This window comes from Wolffia australiana, chromosome 1 (assembly GCF_029677425.1).
Source record: "Wolffia australiana isolate 7733 chromosome 1, ASM2967742v1".
NCBI lineage: Eukaryota > Viridiplantae > Streptophyta > Magnoliopsida > Alismatales > Araceae > Wolffia > Wolffia australiana.
This window is the reverse complement of record NC_135835.1, coordinates 11,537,403-11,558,292: the sequence shown is the minus strand read 5'-3', so window position 1 is coordinate 11,558,292 and position 20,890 is coordinate 11,537,403. Positions and strand designations below refer to the sequence as shown.

Below are 20,890 nucleotides of genomic sequence, written 5' to 3'. Positions count from 1 at the left end.
GCTTGTCGGCGCTTGGACGTACCATACGTAGACTTGCCCCGCATTTCATCGTAGATCCCTACCGTAGGTTCACTGTCAGACGACAAATTCCACCATAGTCCCATACCTGTCTTCTTATCGACACCGAGTCCACCCGCTCAATGACGACCGGACGATGTCTCGACGACGTCCGACATCAGGTTTTTTCAGGAAATATGGAGGAGAGACAAAGTAGAGAGGCATATACATAATTATTTTTTTGGCAGCGTCAATTTGCACGGGCATATTAATTCACAGAATATGCGCAAATCCAATACCTTATTCTCACGTGGACACATGGCACGATCTTGTCCGTCTGAATGAATCCAAATGAATGGCGCGATCTTCTCTCTTCTGGGCTGTAAGTTCACCGCTGGTGTTGCGCATACAACGTGCATGCACGGGAGGTGACATGCCGTCTCATGATTGGATCGCACTGCTAAAAGCGCACATATACGTGCAAATCGCTATGTATCATGTTTATTTTTTTTCTTATTTCATCTAGGGGGTATGTGGTGCGCCAAGGAAGAACCCACCAGATGAAGTTGAAATTTCATCAGCCAATCAGCAGTCGACACGTGATTGTGTGTAACTATGATTGATCCAACAACTATGATTGGTCAAAATTCATTTATAATAACTTTTGATCCTAAAGTCTGATTGAGGTCAATTTTTTATGGATTTACTCCTCTTGACCTCCTCTTTCTATATGTGTAGTTGGATCAATCAGATAAATCCTACATCGATGGATAAAAATTAATTGCTTATTTGGGGGGTAAAATGGTATTTTTTCCATTTTACTTAAGTGTAAAAGCAGAATTTTGAGTTAATTAAGTCATTATGGAGGGGTATCTTTCACAGCTGCAAGACAGAGAGGAGAACCAGCCTGGATCAAGCCTATAGGGTATTTGAATTTATAGTGTAATTTGGATGGTTTGTTAGTGAATTTCTTCATCTTTCTTCTTTAACTTGGTCTGAATTTCTAAATTGATAGGCTTGAGCAGAATGTACAAGTCCTTACTAGGATTAAGAGGAGTGAACATTGGACTGATCTAACTATTCTAATTGCAAATTAAGAACAAAAAAATTATAAAACGTTTAATTGCTAGGAAGATTAGAATGTCTTCATGAGATAGTTGTCAGTGAATTTGGATTCCCAATTTTCCCAAACAACCAAAATCAAATTTTCTTCTTCATCTCTCTACTTGAACACTTTGATCCTTTTTATTGAATCAAAGTAGTCAATCTAGAAATCCTGACTTGTTCTATTTTTCCCATCTCTTCTACCCTCCTTTATAAATTCTTCATCTAATTAGGGTAATTTAATCTTCATTTAAGATTAAAATAACTCTAATTAGGGTCAAATTATTCAAATAGATAACTGATTAAAGTCCATACTAGCTTCCCTTGGACGATACCTATAGTTATCATTATACATCTTAAGTTAAGGTTTTATAAATTTTATTGTATAACCTAAAATAAACAATGATAAGGGATAATAAAATTGCATAATTCACCCCTAATTTTTGGCTTATCAAGTATCCATCCTGAGGTAAGGATGAGCCCCAGAAATGCTTGTGTGGATATCTCAAAGAAAAACATTTGGAAATAAGACCATAGCTAGCTATAAAAAATGATGCAATGGAAGATATAGAGAGGGGATGAAATGAACTGGCAATAGTGGATAAGGTAAATACAAGTATATGCGTGTAATGTCAACTATATGTTTGTAAACGGATGTAAAATTTGAAATTTAGTGACAATGAGAAGATGAAGCAAGGCAACAATGACTAGCTTAAGAGAAGGTGAGAAAGATAGAATTAGATAGATTTGATCTAAGATGATGGTCAGGAGAAAATAATATAAGGCAGGGCAATTAACCTAGGGTCTTATGTTCTAGAAACACAAAGATTCTTTTTAGTTACATGTAAGCATCACTTTTCCTCTATAGCCTCTCCTCAAACATAGAAGACACCAAGAAACAACATGATAGATCTCTAAATCACTCTCTTTAAAGATGCCTAAAATGCAAGAACCAACTTTATGGTTGAATATCACACAAATCAGCACATAAATATAGAATTTTGAGATTATGGATGGAAAGCAACAAGAAATTGTTGAGTTCTAGGTTCTTGAACTAGATGAAACAGAAATCAATTCATAGTAGAAGGCAAAAACAGAATCGTAACAACATCAATAAAACATGAAATGAATCATCACCGGACGAATCTCATCGGTGATTCCTCCGATCCTCAAACGTTCATATGGAGCTGCTCATGTGTGCAGCTTGTAGAAGTATCCACACGATCCTCTGTACGTCAAATGTCCTCCTCCACCTTGACAAGCTCCATTCACCCTCAGTTGTCATCGTCAAGTTGACCCAATCACATTGAGAATGGAGAGGAGCTATGGGAGAAGGGAGAAGAAGGGGAAGGCCCCTAAATAATTCTGGCCTGGGTGAAGTTTGTTCAGGGCCTTCCATTACTTATAGTAAGTGGGTATTTTTCATAAACCTCATAAACTTTCTGTATATTTTTTGGCATCTAAAACACCATTTGTGTGTGACCTTCTAGGCCAACGTATCCATCTAGTTAATGACTCTAATCCCCCAATAATCTTAATTAGCCTTCTAAATTAATTAACTGTATTTGTTAGATATATTAATTAATATTAGATCGATTCAACCCAATCTATAGGTTGAGTCTCCTGCCCGTGGAGTGCTAAGCTACACCTTGTGCTCTAGAAGATACAAAGTGTGTATCAACTCACTCATGCAACATGTTCATCATTAGTTACCATGTACATATAGTCCCACATCCACTTGACGTTCCTAGGATGACACAGAATATGGTCAACTATCAAACCCTAATCAGTCATCCATGTTAGTACTAATTATTTATAAATTTCATTGCCTTGGACAAGGACTTGATTGCATTGTCTACCTCGAGCTATCTCATCTTATATCAAGGGCAGGCAATCCCATCTTGACCTGGAAATCACCTTCGTGAACTTTGTGGTGCAACCAAACTAAGATTATTTTAAATCCTATGATTAGATACCCATAGGTCATAGTCAAAATACAATTGAGCGTCCACAATATTTCTTTGGTATCTCACGTCTAGGGACCACTTACATAACCATGAGGTGAATCAACTTTTTTGATAGTTTGGAATAATACCATTCAGGGATTTATACATATCAATTCAGTGAACTTTTTCTACTAAAGAGTACCCACTATCTATCCTTAGTGTCTTCACTCTAATGGCTATAGGACTGGCCGTACTCATCATATGAGTGAAACTAGATAGCATTGTTCTATCTAGATACTTTGATGCCTTTCATGAGTATCATTTGAACATGAATATTTATAGTACTTGCTTAAAGAGTAGTGATCTCCGTTACAATCTCATCATAATTCACTAAACCTGATCTTGTTATGGACTTCATTATATGCATCACATGTGCACTATAATAAGTACATTCTATCCATAAACATGGAAGGAGACATTTGATGTGCGATTGGCTTGCCGACAACATATATTTCCATCAAACATATCAAGCTGTCCTCAAATAGCTTGAGCAGCCTTTTGGATCTTCTGATATCAACGCCTAGATTTGGAGAAATCCTATACATTGATATGCTTAAATAGTATCTCTCCTTGTCAAAGCCACTATCACGTGAACTTTACCCATTCACAATGTGGCATCATTAAAATTTTAAAATATTATCTGGAAAGTTGGTCTATGAGTTTCTGTTTCGGCCTCGAACAATCATCATGAAAGAACACACGTCCTTACACATAGAAGAAAAAAAAAGAGTAAATTTGGAACAGATGATGAACGTATGACATGGAAACATAGCATAGTGAGCCAAACCTGTACCTTATTTTGTTTCATCCAGAAATTGACAACCACATATAAGTGTCTTTGTTAATGCACATGTAATGATTAGGAAAAATGGAATACATGATAAGGAGATGTGGTTTGTGATGCTACATCAACACAGTTTCACTTCTCTACCAATTAGGTCACCCCAACTACACTCACCTTTCAATGAATTTTTTAATATTCCTTTTTATTAAAATTAAGGTATTTAGACTATCGCCATGTGCTCCTCGTTATTTGAAATGAAAAGGCCTTAGCTAGGGTTTGTGTATGATGATGAATTGATGACATATTTTCAAAGGATTATCAATGATACTCATTAAAAAAAGCCTATGAATTTCCTGCATTCAATCAAAATTCACAAGAAAATCATGGAAGGGCATAAAATAAGGTAGAAAATCCTTCTATAATTTTCAAAAAATTAATTCTAAGTCACAAAAATAAAAAATTAAATATGCATATTTAGAAAAATATTTTATCATTCAATCTAGTGCCCAAATATTTTATAGAATTATAGTTCAGGTTTAATAGTTTTTCTAAGCATCTGATTGTAGAAATATGCTTGAAACGATAAAAATCATAATAAGAATCTAAAATATTTTCAATAAATTTAGCCTTGGTAACATGCATATATAACTATTTTAATGAAGATAAAAATATAAATTTCATGATATGTACTTAGTAATTAGCGTCTTATCATTCATCCATAGAGAAATACAATTTTTCTAAAATACAATCTTTAGAATATTCATTTGAGTATCATAAAATGGTTCAACATTACTTTTACGAACCTCCTGGTTCACTTTATACTTTGTTATATTTATCTCATCTTCTACATTGGTGCATATTTATTCCTCATCATAATTAAAGTCACCCACAATTAAGACAAGTGACAATCAAGTTTACTCATCTAAAATGTCACTAGTTCACCCCTTGATGTTTCCTCTGATAAGCTTAAAATGGATGTGATAAATGTGAATTTAGACTTATGAAATAATATTTTTAAATCTTCCTTTTAATAGTAAATGTGGGACGAGAGAGGGATTGGTTCAAAATAAGAATGATCTGTAAAATCTAATATACAATGCTAGGACTGAGATAGAAAGAGATGCAAATTTAGAGAGAATAGATGGTGTTGGATAGTGAAATAATGACTGTGAAATGAGATTGGGGTTTCTAGCTGACCTATGTGTTCCCTCAAAGAATTAGTCCTCCCAGATATGAGGAATAAAATAGAATGGGATCTTGATTTTCCTATGAGAGTAGAAGAGTAGCGATGGAATGTAATCTCCTTGATCTTGTTTCTTACTTGAAGAGAAAGATCGTGGAGATTAAATGGATGGTAAAAAAAAATCACAAATGGAATCCTAAGTGTGAAAGTCCCAGTTAAAAGTTTTGACAGTGTAGTACGCCTTTCAAAATTTTTTTAGAATTTTTATTTGGACTCTTGAACTGTTATGATCCTCACCCTAAATGACCTCTCCTATATTATGTACATTGCACCGATGCTTGGCATATTGTAAAGAAACAATAATAAAACCAAGAAGACATGAAAGTCAGAGGATTAATGCGATAAATGTCATAAAATTGGCTTCAAGGGTTTGATGCGTCATTCCAGCCGAAATAATGTTTGAGAGAGCCTAAAACAGTACTTCCCCCCTCACTGACTTTCAATATTTAAAGTTTTCAATAGGAATGAAAATAAAAAGGAGCCCATAAAGTTCAGCTCAATCTGATGGGTTGATTTTGAGATACCATGTCTTAAAACTTTTAAAATCCTCATTATGGGATTGTCATTCTCTCTATCATCCATGAAACCCCCAAAAAATTATGGTTTCCATGCTTGTCATATTCCCAACAAATTTTGCAAAGATTAATGCAAATTATCCAACACTATTTTTTCATGTCAGGGAATATCCTTGCATATATCTGCAGATTTACATTAGCTTGTACACTATCCAACTTCTGTGAAAAACGGTTTTTATCTCTTTCACCCATCCACATCAGTGCAGCCCTTAATCTCTTTACTTCATAAAAATATGTAATGAAATATTGTCATCTCAGGTGTCTCTACATAATAAATAATCATGATAACATAGTTATGGCTTCACAAATTGTGATACCATAATGATCTTCATCCCATGATTTGTGGGAGCAATCATTGACGGAGGCATAAGATACACGTGGTAAGACCAAATTAACTCCTGATAAAGCTGCTTAAATTAATAAAGGACTTAAAATAAAAGAAAAGAAGTTTCAAGAAAGATAATCAATGTCTCAATGAAACTCCTATTGGAAAATTCTAAAAAATATGGAGAACCCAGAGAAGCTGATAAATTATACAATTAACTATATATAGATACTCTCTTACTCACCTTCCCATACATTTCTCAAAAGCTGATATTTATTTCATCCACTTGAGAGAGAGTTCTTTTTCTTTCATGTCCATCACATTTCCATATTACTCTCTATCTGCTCTAAAATTCTCATTCATTGTCCCATTTCTAGCCCCCCATATCCATATCCTACACCTTCTCTTCTTTTCCTTCCACACCCACTTGTGGGACTGTAGATCAATGGTACTAAAGGCCATTCAACATCAGACCAACCAATCCAGTGGTATATTGATAATTGATTATTTCTCTTGGATATTGTGTGATCCCATGCTTACTTATGCCTAAATTTTTCATTAGGAAACTATACACCTTTTAATTCCATTTAATTGAAGAAATTTGAATCATTCTCCTCAGTGGTCATATCTAAGTCTCTAATTCTCCGATTCAAATCTTATCCTACATGATTTAAATCCATACCAATCATCCTCAAAGAATAGTCTCACGAGTTTTTTTAAAATTGTGATATTAATTTATTTTTTCATGAATGCAATTGTTTTTTACACATCATACTAGCTGGTCCTGGAAGGGGTTGATGATTATGTTTGATCCAATCCATATTTTAAAATTTGATCTGATAGCTCTCCTTGGGAGCAGATCTATTGTATCACTATGCAAGCCTAATGAAATCTCATATCGTCGAGTTTACAAATGTGAAGAGATATAGCTTTTTTGTTCGCTGAAAAAATTGGGGGAGAGAGAAATAGAGAAAAAGAAGTTGAGATAGAAGTAGAGTGACAGGGGGAGACAGTAATACACAGAGAGAGATAAATAGAGAGTTACAAAGGGGCAACATAGAGGGATAGACAGAGAGGGAGACATACTGATAGAGTGAGGGAGAGAAGAATATAGATAGGCTGAACGAGGGAGAGGGAGAGAGACTGAAAGGGAGAAACAGAGAAACATATATATTTGGGGAAACAGAGAGAGGTAGAGGTGTATATATATATATAAGAGAGAGAGACCAAAAGAGAGAGAAAGGGAGACAGAGGGAGATAGAAAGGGAGACAGAGAGGGAGAGAGGGAGACAGAGAGAGAGAGAGAGAGAGAGAGAGGGAGACCGAGAGAGGGAGAGGGAGACCTTGAGAGAGAGAGACAGAGAAGGATAGAGAGAGAGAGAGAGAGGGAGATAGAAAGGGAGACAGAGAGGGAGAGAGGGAGATACAGAGAGAGAGAGAGAGAGAGAGAGAGAGGGAGAGGGAGAGAGAAAGAGAGAAAGAGAGGGAGAGAGAGAGACAGAGAGAGAGAGAGAGAGAGAGAGAGAGAGGGAGACCGAGAGAGGGAGAGGGAGACCTTGAGAGAGAGAGAGACAGAGAAGGATAGAGAGAGAGAGAGAGAGGGAGAGAGAAAGGGAGACAGAGAGGGAGAGAGGGAGATACAGAGAGAGAGAGAGAGAGAGGGAGACCGAGAGAGGGAGACGGAGACCTTGAGAGAGAGGGAGAGAGAGAGGGAGAGAGAGAGAGGGAGAGAGGGAGACAGAGAGAGAGAGAGAGAGGGAGACCGAGAGAGGGAGAGGGAGACCTTGAGAGAGAGGGAGACAGAGAGGGAGAGGGAGAGAGAGAGAGAGAAAGGGAGACAGAGAGGGAGAGAGAGAGAGAGAGAGAGAGAGAGAGAGGAAGACCGAGAGAGGGAGAGGGAGACGGTGAGAGAGAGAGAGAGAGACAGAGAGAGAGAGAGAGGGAGAGGGAGAGAGAGAGAGAGAGAGAGAGGGAGAGAGAGAGAGAGAGAGAGAGAGAGAGAGAGAGAGAGAGAGAGAGAGAGAGAGAGAGCAGCAGCAGCAGCAGCAGCAGTACAAGAGAGAACCAGCACAAGAGAGCCAACGGTGGATAGACCCTGATCAATGGAAAGCTACAGATGGAAACACATACAACTTAGAACAATAAATCAGCTATTTTCCTGATCAAATGATCTAAATCCATGGATTTTAACTAACCAAAAGATTCAACCTGATGACTAAAGGGGAGACACAATTAACCCAGTCCAAAATGAAAACTGCCCATCATTCACGGCCCAATCCAGCTTCACTGAAATGCCATTTGGTCCTTAGATTCCTCCATCTCCCTATTTAACGTGCTTCTCTCTCAGAAGGGCCGCCGCCAAGGGGGAAGCGATGGGCCCTTGAGAGCCCCCTTCCACTCTCCTCTTCCTGTCCAGCGCTCGTCCTCGGAGATTCTCCCCAGAACCAATCTTATCCTTGTCTGAGTCGACGGAGTTTTAGATTTTCGGGTCCCGGACAAGATTCCGGGAAGAGATGGCTCTGAACTACGCTGTGGGTTCCCTATCGTTCATCAGATCGTGTTCTTCCCCATCTTCCCGATATGGGTCTATAATTCTTTCTCGAAATCGGGTTTCTTTCGGTTCTTTGAGATTGAAGGCCCCGAAATCTGTTGAGCTGGATCGGGTCTTGACCAGCGATTCCGTAGATGAATTGGGGGAAGTTTTCTTTGAAGCAGTCGAGGAGCTTGAACGGATGGCTCGTGACCCATCTGATGTTCTTGGCGACTTTGTTGAGCGGCTGTCGGCTAGAGAACTGCAGCTAGTTTTATTGTACTTCTCGCAGGAGGGAAGAGATGCTTACTGTGCTCTAGAAGTGTTTGATTGGATGAGGAAAGAGAATCGAGTTGATGCGGAGACTATGGAGCTGATGGTGTCGATTGCCTGTGGTTGGATTGATCGCTTGGTTGGTGAAGAACATCAAGTGGAGGATTTGGTGGGTTTGCTCAAAGAAATTGACTGCGTGGGGCTTGAGCCAGGGTTCAGTATGGTGGAGAAGGTCATATCTTCTTACTGGGATAGGGGAAAGGAAGAGGAGGCTGTATCGTTTGTGAAAAATGTTTTGAGACGAGGGGGGATTGGGAGCACGGATGCTGGAAGCGAACTTAAAGATCATAGAGGTCTTGTCGGGTATCTTGCCTGGAAGATGATGGTAACAATTTCATGAGTTTTTCTCTCTTTCGTAATCATTGATCTGCCTCGACAGTTATCCTACACAAAACGGCGTATAGTGTCTTTCATCCGACAGAAAGATTAATTTGACTATTGACTAATCGAGGAATTTTCTAGGTAGTGATGTATTGAAATTGTGAGGTTTGATTTTTTGTAAATGATTCAGGGCCAGAGTTAATTTTACCGTTTGATAGCAGCACCACAAGTTCTATTTAACTTCCAGAATCCAAATCCGAGTTTTAGATTCTTTGTGGTGAATACCAGGCCATGTTTAAAGCAGACGCACGGAATTTTGATCTGGAAAATAGGTGATTTATTGATCTAAGTTGTAGCTGATTTAAAGATGGAAACACGTACAACTTAGATCAATAAATCAGCTATCTTCATCTTCCTTAGGACTATTCATTTGTCTGCTATCACGGAATATTGATCGATTGCATCCTCTTGATACTGAACGAAATTCGTGTATGAATAACAATTTGTTATATTTTTAATAGATTCATCATCATGATACGCTTTTTTCCTAACGATTTGTTTTTTGTTGACATTTCTGAAACCCAAGTAGCCGCACTAGAATAACGCATCGTGTTTATCCATCTTTTAAGATTTTTTGTGCCTGCGTCTAATTTTATCATGTATACGTTGCTTTTCTTTGAAAATTATATTGTCTGAAAACCGATATATCCTTAGTCATAAATCAATTACCGACATTTCTCAATCTAAGTTTGAAACTAGGCCACCGCTGAGTTCAATCAACTGTAGTTGGAGGCTATTCAGTAGACCCGAGTAACTCACGGAATATCTAATTCTCAACCAGAAACTTGAATAATTAGGAGACTCTGCCAATATTGGCTGGAAAGGATAATTCCGTAACGCCAATCATCAACCACCGAGTTTCGGGTGATATTCTCTCTTTTTTTTCAAAAAAAAAATATTTGACTATCAATCTGATATTTTGTTGACCTTTTCCCATGAAGAAAGTTTATTCAAGAATCACTTGGATTATTTGGTCTTCTTGTTGTTTAGTTCCCACTGAGTTTCAGTGATTCCTTTGTAACCTCGTAATCTTTTTCCATTTCTTGGTAATCGAGAAACACCCTAATCAATCACAAGACTCATGCCTTTTCTTTGGCGTGTATAATAAATCAGTCTTTTCTTTTTTTCTTTCGTGTCATAATCTCTGACAGACTTTGGCTTGACCAATGACCAGGCTGACGGCAAGTTTAGGAGCGCCGTGAAGCTGGTAATGGAGTGCAGGGACTGTGGACTGAAGCCAGAGGCATACAGCTATATCGTGGCACTCACAGCCTTGGTCAAAGAACAGAAAGAATTCTCTAAATCTCTCCGCAGGCTAAGGGGCTTCATAAAGGCAGGAACCATGGCAGAGCTCGATGATGAGTCCAGGTGTCATATCGAACAATACCAAGCAGATCTTCTCAGACAGGGTGCCTCACTTTCCTCCTGGGCCATAGAGGAAGGCGGCCCAGACGTCTCCGCCGTCGTCCACGAGCGGCTCCTCATCTTATACACCTGTGCCAGTAATGGACGGCAAGCTGAGGAGCAGCTCTGGCAGATGAGACTTGCAGGTCGGCAACCGGATGCTGAGCTCTGCAACATCATCCTTGCTCTGTGCGCTGCCCAGAACGAGGAAAGTGCAGTCAGGCGCCTCCTTGCGGGCGCAGAGGCTGCCGCAGCTGGCCCCAGAAAGAGGACCCTCCTGTGGCTTCTGAGGGGATATCTCAAGGGGGGTTATTATATCAAAGCTGCAGAGACTCTTCTGGACATGGTGAATGCTGGAATGAGCCCTGGCTATGTAGACTGTGCCGGGGTGCTTCAAGGTCTGAGGATGGCCATGCAGGACTCTGCCAGTGTTGATAGGTACCTGAAGCTCTGCAAACGGCTCTCCGATGTTGGTCTCATTGGCCCCTGCATTGTATATTTGCGGGTAGGCGGCAAGTACAAGCTGTGGATAATGAAGATGGTGTAAAAATATTTCCCTGGTGTGCTTCGTGGAGGTCTGAGAGAACTTGGGACTCATGTAAGTATAATACCTTAAGTATAGCGTCATAGAAAGAAACAATACTCCCCATCTCATGCCCAACTTTTGATGCTCAATATGCACTCCCCCCGGCAACTGGTTGTCATTCAGCTCGAGATTGGCTATGATTTGGTTTGAAGAAAATGTCCACTGGTTCTAATAGTTTGATCTAACCACGTAAAGAGGTCGACCATGGTTTTCTTTTTTTTTTTGGTCCAAAGTAATTTATTATAGGGTTGTGCAAACCTTATTGGCAATATGGGGCTAGTAAAACGTTTCAATTTTTCAAGAATCAGATTTCTCACTTTGGATTTTTCTGTAGTAATATAGAAGATTTTTGTGTGAATTTCAAGAGATTCCGATAATGTGAAATATTTCCAACTTGAGTTATTTTTGTTTGGTTAGTTGTTTCAAGAGATTCCGACAATAGTTGTTTTCCAACAATACTAATACTCCAAAGAATCATAAATAATGTTATCTGAGTTGATCTTCTGTGTTTTCACTTGACCTACTACCTTCCTATCAGTAGTCTGACTCTACATTAGTTGATAAGACAAAATTTACGTGTAGTTTTATTGATGTCTAAATTTACAGAGAAAAATATTTTTACACTTCTAACCTTAATGACACTACATAAGAAAAAATACAAATAAAGGCAGTGGTTGGTGCTTGGTGACCATGTGGCATGAAGCAAATGCAGGGGTGCACTACAAATGTTGTCTTGATGAGGTTAATGTGGCATATCAATATGGCAGTGGGTCATATGAGAAAGTATGAAACACTGTAAAAAAGGGTCGATGAGGCAGCAGATGGATGACCGATGAAGCTGTGTTGGACATATGAGTTGTAGACAATAAGGGCAAAATGGCCAAGGTGTAAGGCCCCTAACTAGGTGCCATTCCCTGCCGAGAGGCTTGCGTGCTTATTGGGAGGGCTTGTCTGTGTCTTCGGCTCACGATATTAAAGGACTGAGTCATTATGGATAGCGATGCCCAAATACCTGATCTTTAAGGCCATTGCCCCTGTACGTAGTGATACACTACAGACGGTGCATATGCCCGTCCACCCCCAAGGCGAGACGCATCAGGTATGGTCCGCGCGTGCTGGGTGCGCGGGCTGATCGGCGTGTGCGCGTGCGTACCAAACGCCGCGCGCCAGCGCCAAGCGCCATGTGTGGGCGCCAACGCTACGCGTGAGTGCCAAGCACCGCGCGGGAGCGAGAAGTGCTGCGCGCGGGCGCAGGACGTGCAAGCCGGGCGGCGTGGAGTTGTGTGGGGTGTCGCGCAGCGGCCGCGTGGGCAGTGCGCGCATTGCGTGTGCAGGGCGCGGGGTAGGGAGACATCTCGCCAGGAGACCAAGGCATGTGGCACACTAAGGGCGTCGAGACGCCACAGAGGGCGCGTAGCGCTCCTGCGGGTAGTGTTGGGCGTTGCGCGCCCAGCTTAGGGGCGTTGAATGCGGCGGCGTTGTGCAATCTGCGCGCGAGTGTGTTGGCACGTGTGCTGGTGGCGTGTGTGAATGTCAAGGCAAGGATGTCATATGTGATCGCCACGCCCGCGGGCGCGTGGCGCCCGACCCGGGGCACTTGTTTAGCGGCAGAATGGGCGTGCGCGAATGGAGTGGCGGCCTCGAGGTGGTGCAGCAACACTACCCTAGCGCAGGGCGCCTCGTCTCGTTCGTTGTATCACTCCTCATCTTCCCCCATGTGATGGTTCAATGATGATGTACTCTTTTATGATATTAATGCAATGACCCTATTCCCTGACGGGGCTGCATCCCCACCATCTCCTCTAACCCCTTCTATGCGATCTTAAGCATTTGCAAAGACTTCTGCTGCAAGAGATCAATGTTGCTCAGTGTTTTGCTACGAGCACTAAGGCCAGCACACGCCAAATTTGAGCAAGAGACCTAGCTCAAGATTTGACCGTGTGACACAAGGGCTAAGCATGAAAGGTAAGTAAGCATTTAAAAAAAGGACGTTATTGACGGTGGGGCAGCCACAGTGGAAATATAATTTAATATACTTAATGTTTTAAGAAACGTGAGTGGATTTAAGATCCTAGGAAAAATAGGATTTATGAGGGTTAAAATTATGAAGATAGGTGAAGGAAATTAGAAAAAATATATTATTTTTTTTTAAATTCAATAAATGTACAAAGAATCAGATTACATGGCTCAGAGCATGGTGTTTTGCTGCATCAAGGAGACTGCATGATATCAATATAAAAGACACGTACAACCAATATTCTTTCAGGTTTATCATAATAGAACCTAGGAAAGGTTGTTGCATTAATACCTTACAGCAGCAAGCCATTTCTGGGAAACCTATTTTTTAGTGGTTTGTTTATAAAAAAATAGATTTATAAAAAATTGCTTGTTTACTTAAGTGCCTCCCTTTTCCAGATGCCTTTTTATGAGATTTCTCATTAATTTTTAGTTATTTGAGAGCTCCGCGAGTTTGAGTTCATGTAATTTCTCTGTTCTTGAAATCCATGTGCATTTTCCTTTGCTCATCCAATAGGTTCTATTAGGCTCCTTCATGGATTATAACCTAAAACCCTTTCATAAATTCCATGATCAATTTCACGAATATCATGAACACAAAAATATTGAAAGTTATTTTTACAAATAAAATATTGATCATTATTAAGAAGCCTATTAGGGTTAACCATGAAATAAATGTTTTATTATCATAAAATAAAAAATTACTTGAACAATAATTCGTAAGAAGGTCCACAATTTAAGTTTTACCAATATAATACTTTAAGAACTTGAATATTATTTTCTTCAAAAAATGAACTTGAATATTATCAAGAATTTAAATCATTTCTGTATTCACTTAATTTATTGGGTTATCACATGTATAAATCAATGTGTTTATTGTGAAGAAAATATTGTAACAGGTTAAGACTACATTATATTGAAATTTTATTGACCTTGTGTCAATATTTTTATGCCTAAAAAACAAATTAAAGAGAACAGTCCAATATGGTGAAATCAAGGCATCATGTTGTGAGACACAATCATATATTTGATATTCCGAAAATCTTATTTGGTTTAAAGCCCAAAATTTCTCTGAAGGAAAATAATAAGTTCAAAAGGCTTGGTATGGCAAAAGAATTGATCTTTCCCTTTTCATGGAGCATGTATTATTTATTGCCTAAATTCAAGTGTATACCATAATTAGTTGATACAGTAACCATTAGTTTTATGATGTGTTCAAATATCACATATAAAATGAATTTAATGTCTGATATGAGATGGAGGTACTTAGATGGACTCAAAGTTCATAAAAACTGGAACATTGTTGTCCTTATTTGAAGCATAATTCTAAGGCAAGGGTACACTCAAGAATATGAATATTCAATTAGAGACATGCCAAGATCTCTAGAATGTGTATGACATTATGTAAAAGGCTGCTTTTACACCCTTCCCTATAGTCTATCTTGAAATTTTTGGTTAATGTCCTTATTACACCATTATATCTGGCCATTTTTGTGTGGATGATAAGGCATAGTAACTTGGTGATGAAGTCTAAAGCCCAAAATGGGAATGCTGAAATGAAATTAATCCACAATTCATTAATCATTAAGGGAGAAACATATTGACAAAGGATATTTCAAGAAGCAGAATCAACAAAAGATGAAGACCAATTTCCATAGTTGAGGTTATTCTATCAAATCTGAATATCATCAATTTAAATAAATATTTTCTCAGTCATTGAATAGAGGAAATAGAGTTATAAAAAATGTAACAAAATAATTTTTTTACACTTTAAGGATGGGTGGAAAGGGAAATTCATATTATTTAAATATATTAAATAACTATAGTTTATCTTATAAATCGTAGAATATATGTTCATTATGTTAGATTATTTCCAACAGTAAATGATCCTAACAACATGAACTTCATATTAAGGGAAAAACACATAATAAGGCTACGATGTTTATCTTCTGTATGCACATAGTGTAAAAGTGATGCATTTAATACTAGATATATACATTGTGTTTATAAGAAATTTATGAGGTTATTTTATCAAAATACCTTATGTAATAACTTCATTTTAGAATCAGTTTGCTGTGTGAGAATATCATAAAAGGGGATTTGAAATACCAAATATACTTTTACCACCAAATGAGTTTGTGACAAATAATATTAAACAACAATTTCAATGTCCTTGATTTGTATTAAAATTACTAATAAAATTTCTTGACGGGCCAAAACAGACAGTAAATTTATACTTCTGCAAAAACAAAATCATGTAATATCATTTCTGACTGGAAAAGGGTTCATATCATGGAATTCATTTGATATAAACATGATTCTATTTAAATTGACAACTAATGAAGATAGAAGTTTGTTAGCAAAATCAATCACTATAACTTTATTATTTTTTGTATTGGATACGAAGGGGTTTTATGAGAGATCTAGTCCTTTATGATTGTAATTTCATCTCACAAATCCCCACCACTTATTCCATATAAATATAAACCTGGATTAATTTAACTCAACTGAACTGGTTGATGGGTTGGGAATATCCTGATAAAGTGCTCGATAAAATTATTGTGTTGATATGAGCTGAAGGTGTCCCTCACTTTGCCAAAGAATTGGAGGAAGATGAAGAAAAATAATGAAATGGGTTGTGAAGATAATGGAATTCTACAACACACCATTCATCTCATTGTTGTATAACCTGGAGTACAGCGTGTGTAGAGGTAAATCACGACCAATGAAAGGTGATGGATTCTTTGCAAAATATAGCCTATCTAATTAAGGTTATGTGATGAAACAGAAAACACCATAACATGAAATACTATCAAATATTCAATATCCTTTAAATCAATAAAGTCCCCTCTCATAATCTATAATGTTTCCAAGTATTTGAGAAGGCTATATGATGATGGTCATTACTACCTGAATAGTTTTTAGGCTTCCCCCTTATAGTGACATGTAATTTTTATTCCATAAAAGGCATTTATATGGTCCATAGAGGTACCAAACAGTTCATCATTAAAAGTTCCTTAGTCAAGTATTAAATATTATGTACATTTTATCCTGCACTTATTTTGATTTAACCGAGTTAAAATGTATTTGCCTTACCAAATTACTTTGATTTTTTAACAGTAATATTAATAACATGTGTTTTACGCTAATTAAAAAATATGCACTCTAGCTCAACTTTTGAACTAAAAATTTTCTTAATTCTCTAAACCACTCATGTGAAGCCTTCATGATTGAAATATGATACCTCATTACATAAAGCTATATGATAATTAACTTATAGATATGTAATAAACTGGAAATTTGGGCTAGTTAGACCTTTTAAACCTTCTTATTAATATATTTTTTATAATATTCCTTACCACCAAAAAACAAGGGTCGAACCCATAAAAAGAAATTATTGTACAAGTGAATCATGTTTGATTTTTTTATATCGGGTTTTATACATTTTTATTGGAATTAAATCTAGCTTAATAAAAGCCAATGAAAATTATTTCAACAAAAATATAGGAGGTTGGGAACATATTAATCTTATTTCACCTTATTTACCCAATGTTTATCGTATAATTTTGGGATTTGAGACTAGCAGGTGCAATGTTGGTGAGTGGAGAAAATAATCCCCTTCAGTAAGTCATCTTATACATTCATTTGCATATGTGACAGTGATTTGAAATTCAGACAACATATGTTAAGTAGGAGTCTCTCAAGGCATTTGGAGCTTTATATATTTTAAGTAGTCATGAAATTGATAAAATTAAGGATTTTGGATATTTCACACATAAATTTGAGGATATATAGGTGGCCGGCATGCCAATCACACATTCCAAATTTCATTCATTGTTCATTAATATAGTATATTAACTATAATGAATGTGTAATACCTATTTTGAAGTCCATGAGTATATGATCCAAGATAGTGAATTATGCTGAGATCATAATATGTTGATGAGTAATATTTAAGCATGTGTTATAAATATTCCCATATGTACGATATTTGAGAATGACATTGAAGTATCTGGATAGAAAAAAAGTTGTAGGTGCAATCCACATTAAAGTAATTCGATCAGTGAGTTTTCATTGTCCATTCAATTTGATTTTTTTAAATCTTCTGGTGTGAATTGCTGATGTTTCATCTCGATTAAGACTCCGTAACACAACAAGAGGTGTCATATTGTCCCCCTGATTTCTTTGTATTATCAATTTTCTGAACTGATCATATATAATTTATTTTCACCCATAAAGGAGGCATTCTTGCAACACTCAATATATTGCATAATTTTAATCAGAAAAAGGATAATAGTTTATTCTTAAATTTTAAGTCAGTTAGTTTGAGATAAATTGTTTTGGGAAAAAATATTCAGCTATGCTTTTTAAATGTATAATACAAATGATAAGACAAAAATCTAAAGTTTTTCACAATACAGTTAACCACATGGACTGTAGTAGGTGAAACCTCAATTTAAAATTTTCAGTACATTACTTTGGTTAGTAAGACCATAGTATTACATAATCAGAGTCCATTATATAGAGAAAAGTGTATAGTATGCAGTTAACCACATGGATTATAGTATATGAAAACTCGATCAAACAATTCTGAGCACATTTGTCTGGTTAGTAAAACACCATGTGGTTTCAAGGATATGGCAAATAAAACCATGACTTTAGAAAATTTGGAGGTGAGTATTATCGATCAGAACATATGTATACCCCTGAACATAGTTCGCAATGATAATCCTTAAAAAACTCAACTTAAATGATTCAGTATGAAAATATTCACTATTACAATCCATGTTATTCCTGATTAATAACTATCAGAGCACCTAATCAAACTCCAATGAGCTTATTTGAATTACACGGGCCAAAAAAAAATTTATCAGATTTGAAATGTTAGGAATTTTGGAGAATTTAAATTATATTTATAGTTTTTTTTAATTTTATTAATCCAGACCCATGGAGAATTTTGTTTTTGTTTTCATGTGAGTATCATGACATCCATTAAGTGGTATGGTTGGTAGGCACACCACTAAGGGGTCACTCAGGAATAATCAAAGTAAAACAGGTTGTGGGTAATATTACCCAAAAATCTGGAAACTTAAAGCAAATCAATCTTCAAAGATAGCATGATGCATATCAATAGACATAAAATGATGAAGTTTGAGATCAACATTTAGTAACATGAAATAAAAAAAATTCCCAACCTTTTTTTCAATAGATACGTGTTGAATTTATTTTCTTCAGTTCCAAAAATTGATAATGATATGAATCATTGTTTGTCCCATGATATATATTCAATGGACTTCCTATCCTAAAAGACGATATTCATAAAAATAGGGAAGGTCAGCCCTATTTAACTGAAATCCCCAAATCAAGAACTGAAGATCAGCCCGGTCTTGGTTGGTCAGATTTACAAGTCAATATCAGGTTGACTTGGTTGGTCGTGAAATATACTCACTGCATCTAATTAGAGAGTGAAAGAGTGTGAGACGGAGAGGGTGAGAAAGTGAGAAAGTAAGATAAAAGAGGCGGAAAGAGGGGGGAGAGAGTGAGAGGGAGATAATGAGAGAGGAAAGAGATAGAGAGTGAAAGAATGAAACAGGGAGAGAATGATAGTTAGAAAAGGAGAGAGGGACAACGACAGAGTGAGACTGAGATAGTGCTAGACGGAGAGAATATGATGGCTGGGGCATCCGCCATCATAATAATACTAAAGATGATGAATCTAAGAATAATTAAGTAATTAATAAATAGAGGGAATATTAGTTTGATAAGATAACTACAGAAGAGAGAATATCTAATATTATATGTATGTATATCATAGATACTAACAATAATAAGGAATTAAGATATTAGGTATTATTTTTAAGACTGATAGTAATGTAGTTAGGGAAAAGATAGATAAGTATTTAATAAGAGTAACTAGTTTAATAAGAGAAAAGAACAAGAATAAGAATGAGGAGCTAGATAGATAGGGAAACATTATTTAATTAAGAATAGATAGGTAAGCTAGAGTATTACTGATATATACATTAAGAATATAGATGGGGAGAGAATTAACTAATTACCTAAGTAAAACATAACTAATTAAGTAGATAGGTAAATATAGAGATGAGAGAATATATTTTTATGCAATTTTATAGATATTTACTTAGTTATTAAATAGTTAATATGTGTATATTATATTTTCTTTATATTTTTATAGACTTTAATAGTTGATTAAGGGAATTAATAGGTAGATTGAATCAAACACCTTAGAGTGTTCAACCAAATTCTAAGCGGGGGTCGAAATAAGAGAGTTATATAGTTTATTTAGTTATTATATGATTTTTATGAGTATTTTATATAGGTTTTATATAAGAAAATTGGGGTAGAAGAGGCAGTTCTGTCGAACGCCCCTCAGGTGTTCGATAGAATGCCCGATAGAAGTCAATTAGGTGAGAGAGAGAAATATGTTTTTTGAATTTTATAAGGCTGTAGAGGTAAAACCTTATATAATCAAGATATATTAGTCGAAGACATGAGGTGTTCGATGAAATATCCAAGAGAAGTCGCGGTGAGAATTATTGATCGAGAACTTTAGCAATATCCATCTTAAACTAGAAGTATTCAAACTAACAAAACTATAACGGTTTCTCATCCAGATGAAGCGAACAAAAAAACTTACCAACTCACCCTGAATCGAAGATAAGGGGTGGCAGCCCCAATCGCCGCCGCCTAGCCTCGGCATGCGGATTCCCCCTTGCTTTTCTCCGTGCTGGCACAAGTCTTCATCTTCTTCAACCTCCTCTGAGGTCATCTGGATCTCTAGGAGCTGTCAGAAGGTTGTTAGACCCCTCCTCTTGCTCCGCCAGACTTAGAAGGGTCATCCACCATCTCTAAGACAATGGTTGAAAGATGCTGAATTACAGGCTTTCAGCCCCCTTTGACGGCTTGGGAGGGACCTCCCAGGCTGTTCGATGGAGGGGGAACTAGGGGTCCTCCCAGACCGTTGGATGACCTGGCGGTCCCCCCCCACCGGCCAACAATTGTCATCTGATCAGCATTGTCGATGGCCACAGGTGGTGTTGGACCAAACTGCCCCTGGTCGTTTGATGGGCCTCATCTGGGACCAACGACTGTGATTTAATCACAGCCTTGGACCCAGATTAAAATGGTATACCCACTGTCCACGTCATCCTGCCAAGTCAGCGTGTCCTGTCAGCCTCATCAGCGCCTTCCTCTCTTCTGATTTGCCCGTAGGAGGGCCACGCGTCTGCGCCATCCATGCCAGCCAATAGGGAAGCCTGAAAAATGAATAAAAGATATTGAATAGAATGGGATATATCTCACCGTCCAATCTTATTTAAGAAGATCACACGGATGAGATCATATCCGAATATTTGAAATCAGTCCGATATGACGGGGGCTTTGGGCCGGCTCAGCTCGAAGCCCGGTTATGATTTGCTAAAAAAAATTGCATGAGATCATGGCCCGTTGGGCCGCAATGGATCATGTTACTCCTCGTCCCGGCCAGACGGGAAGGTCAAATAGACCTCGGATTCAAATCCCATATTGACAATATTTGAATTGTAAAGCGCAATATAAATTTTGAATCCTCTATTGAATTAAAATC

The 20,890-nt window shown here is 37.4% G+C and overlaps 1 protein-coding gene across 1 annotated transcript; it reads left to right on the top strand.

Moving 5' to 3' along the window:
* Positions 1-8,374: 8,374 nt before the first annotated feature.
* LOC144706514 (pentatricopeptide (PPR) repeat-containing protein) lies at positions 8,375-11,442 on the top strand. Its single transcript, XM_078579508.1, has 2 exons — positions 8,375-9,222; positions 10,453-11,442. The coding sequence occupies exons 1-2, from the start codon at positions 8,548-8,550 to the stop codon at positions 11,227-11,229; spliced, it is 1,452 nt and encodes a 483-aa protein (XP_078435634.1). The 5' UTR covers positions 8,375-8,547; the 3' UTR covers positions 11,230-11,442.
* Positions 11,443-20,890: the final 9,448 nt, after the last annotated feature.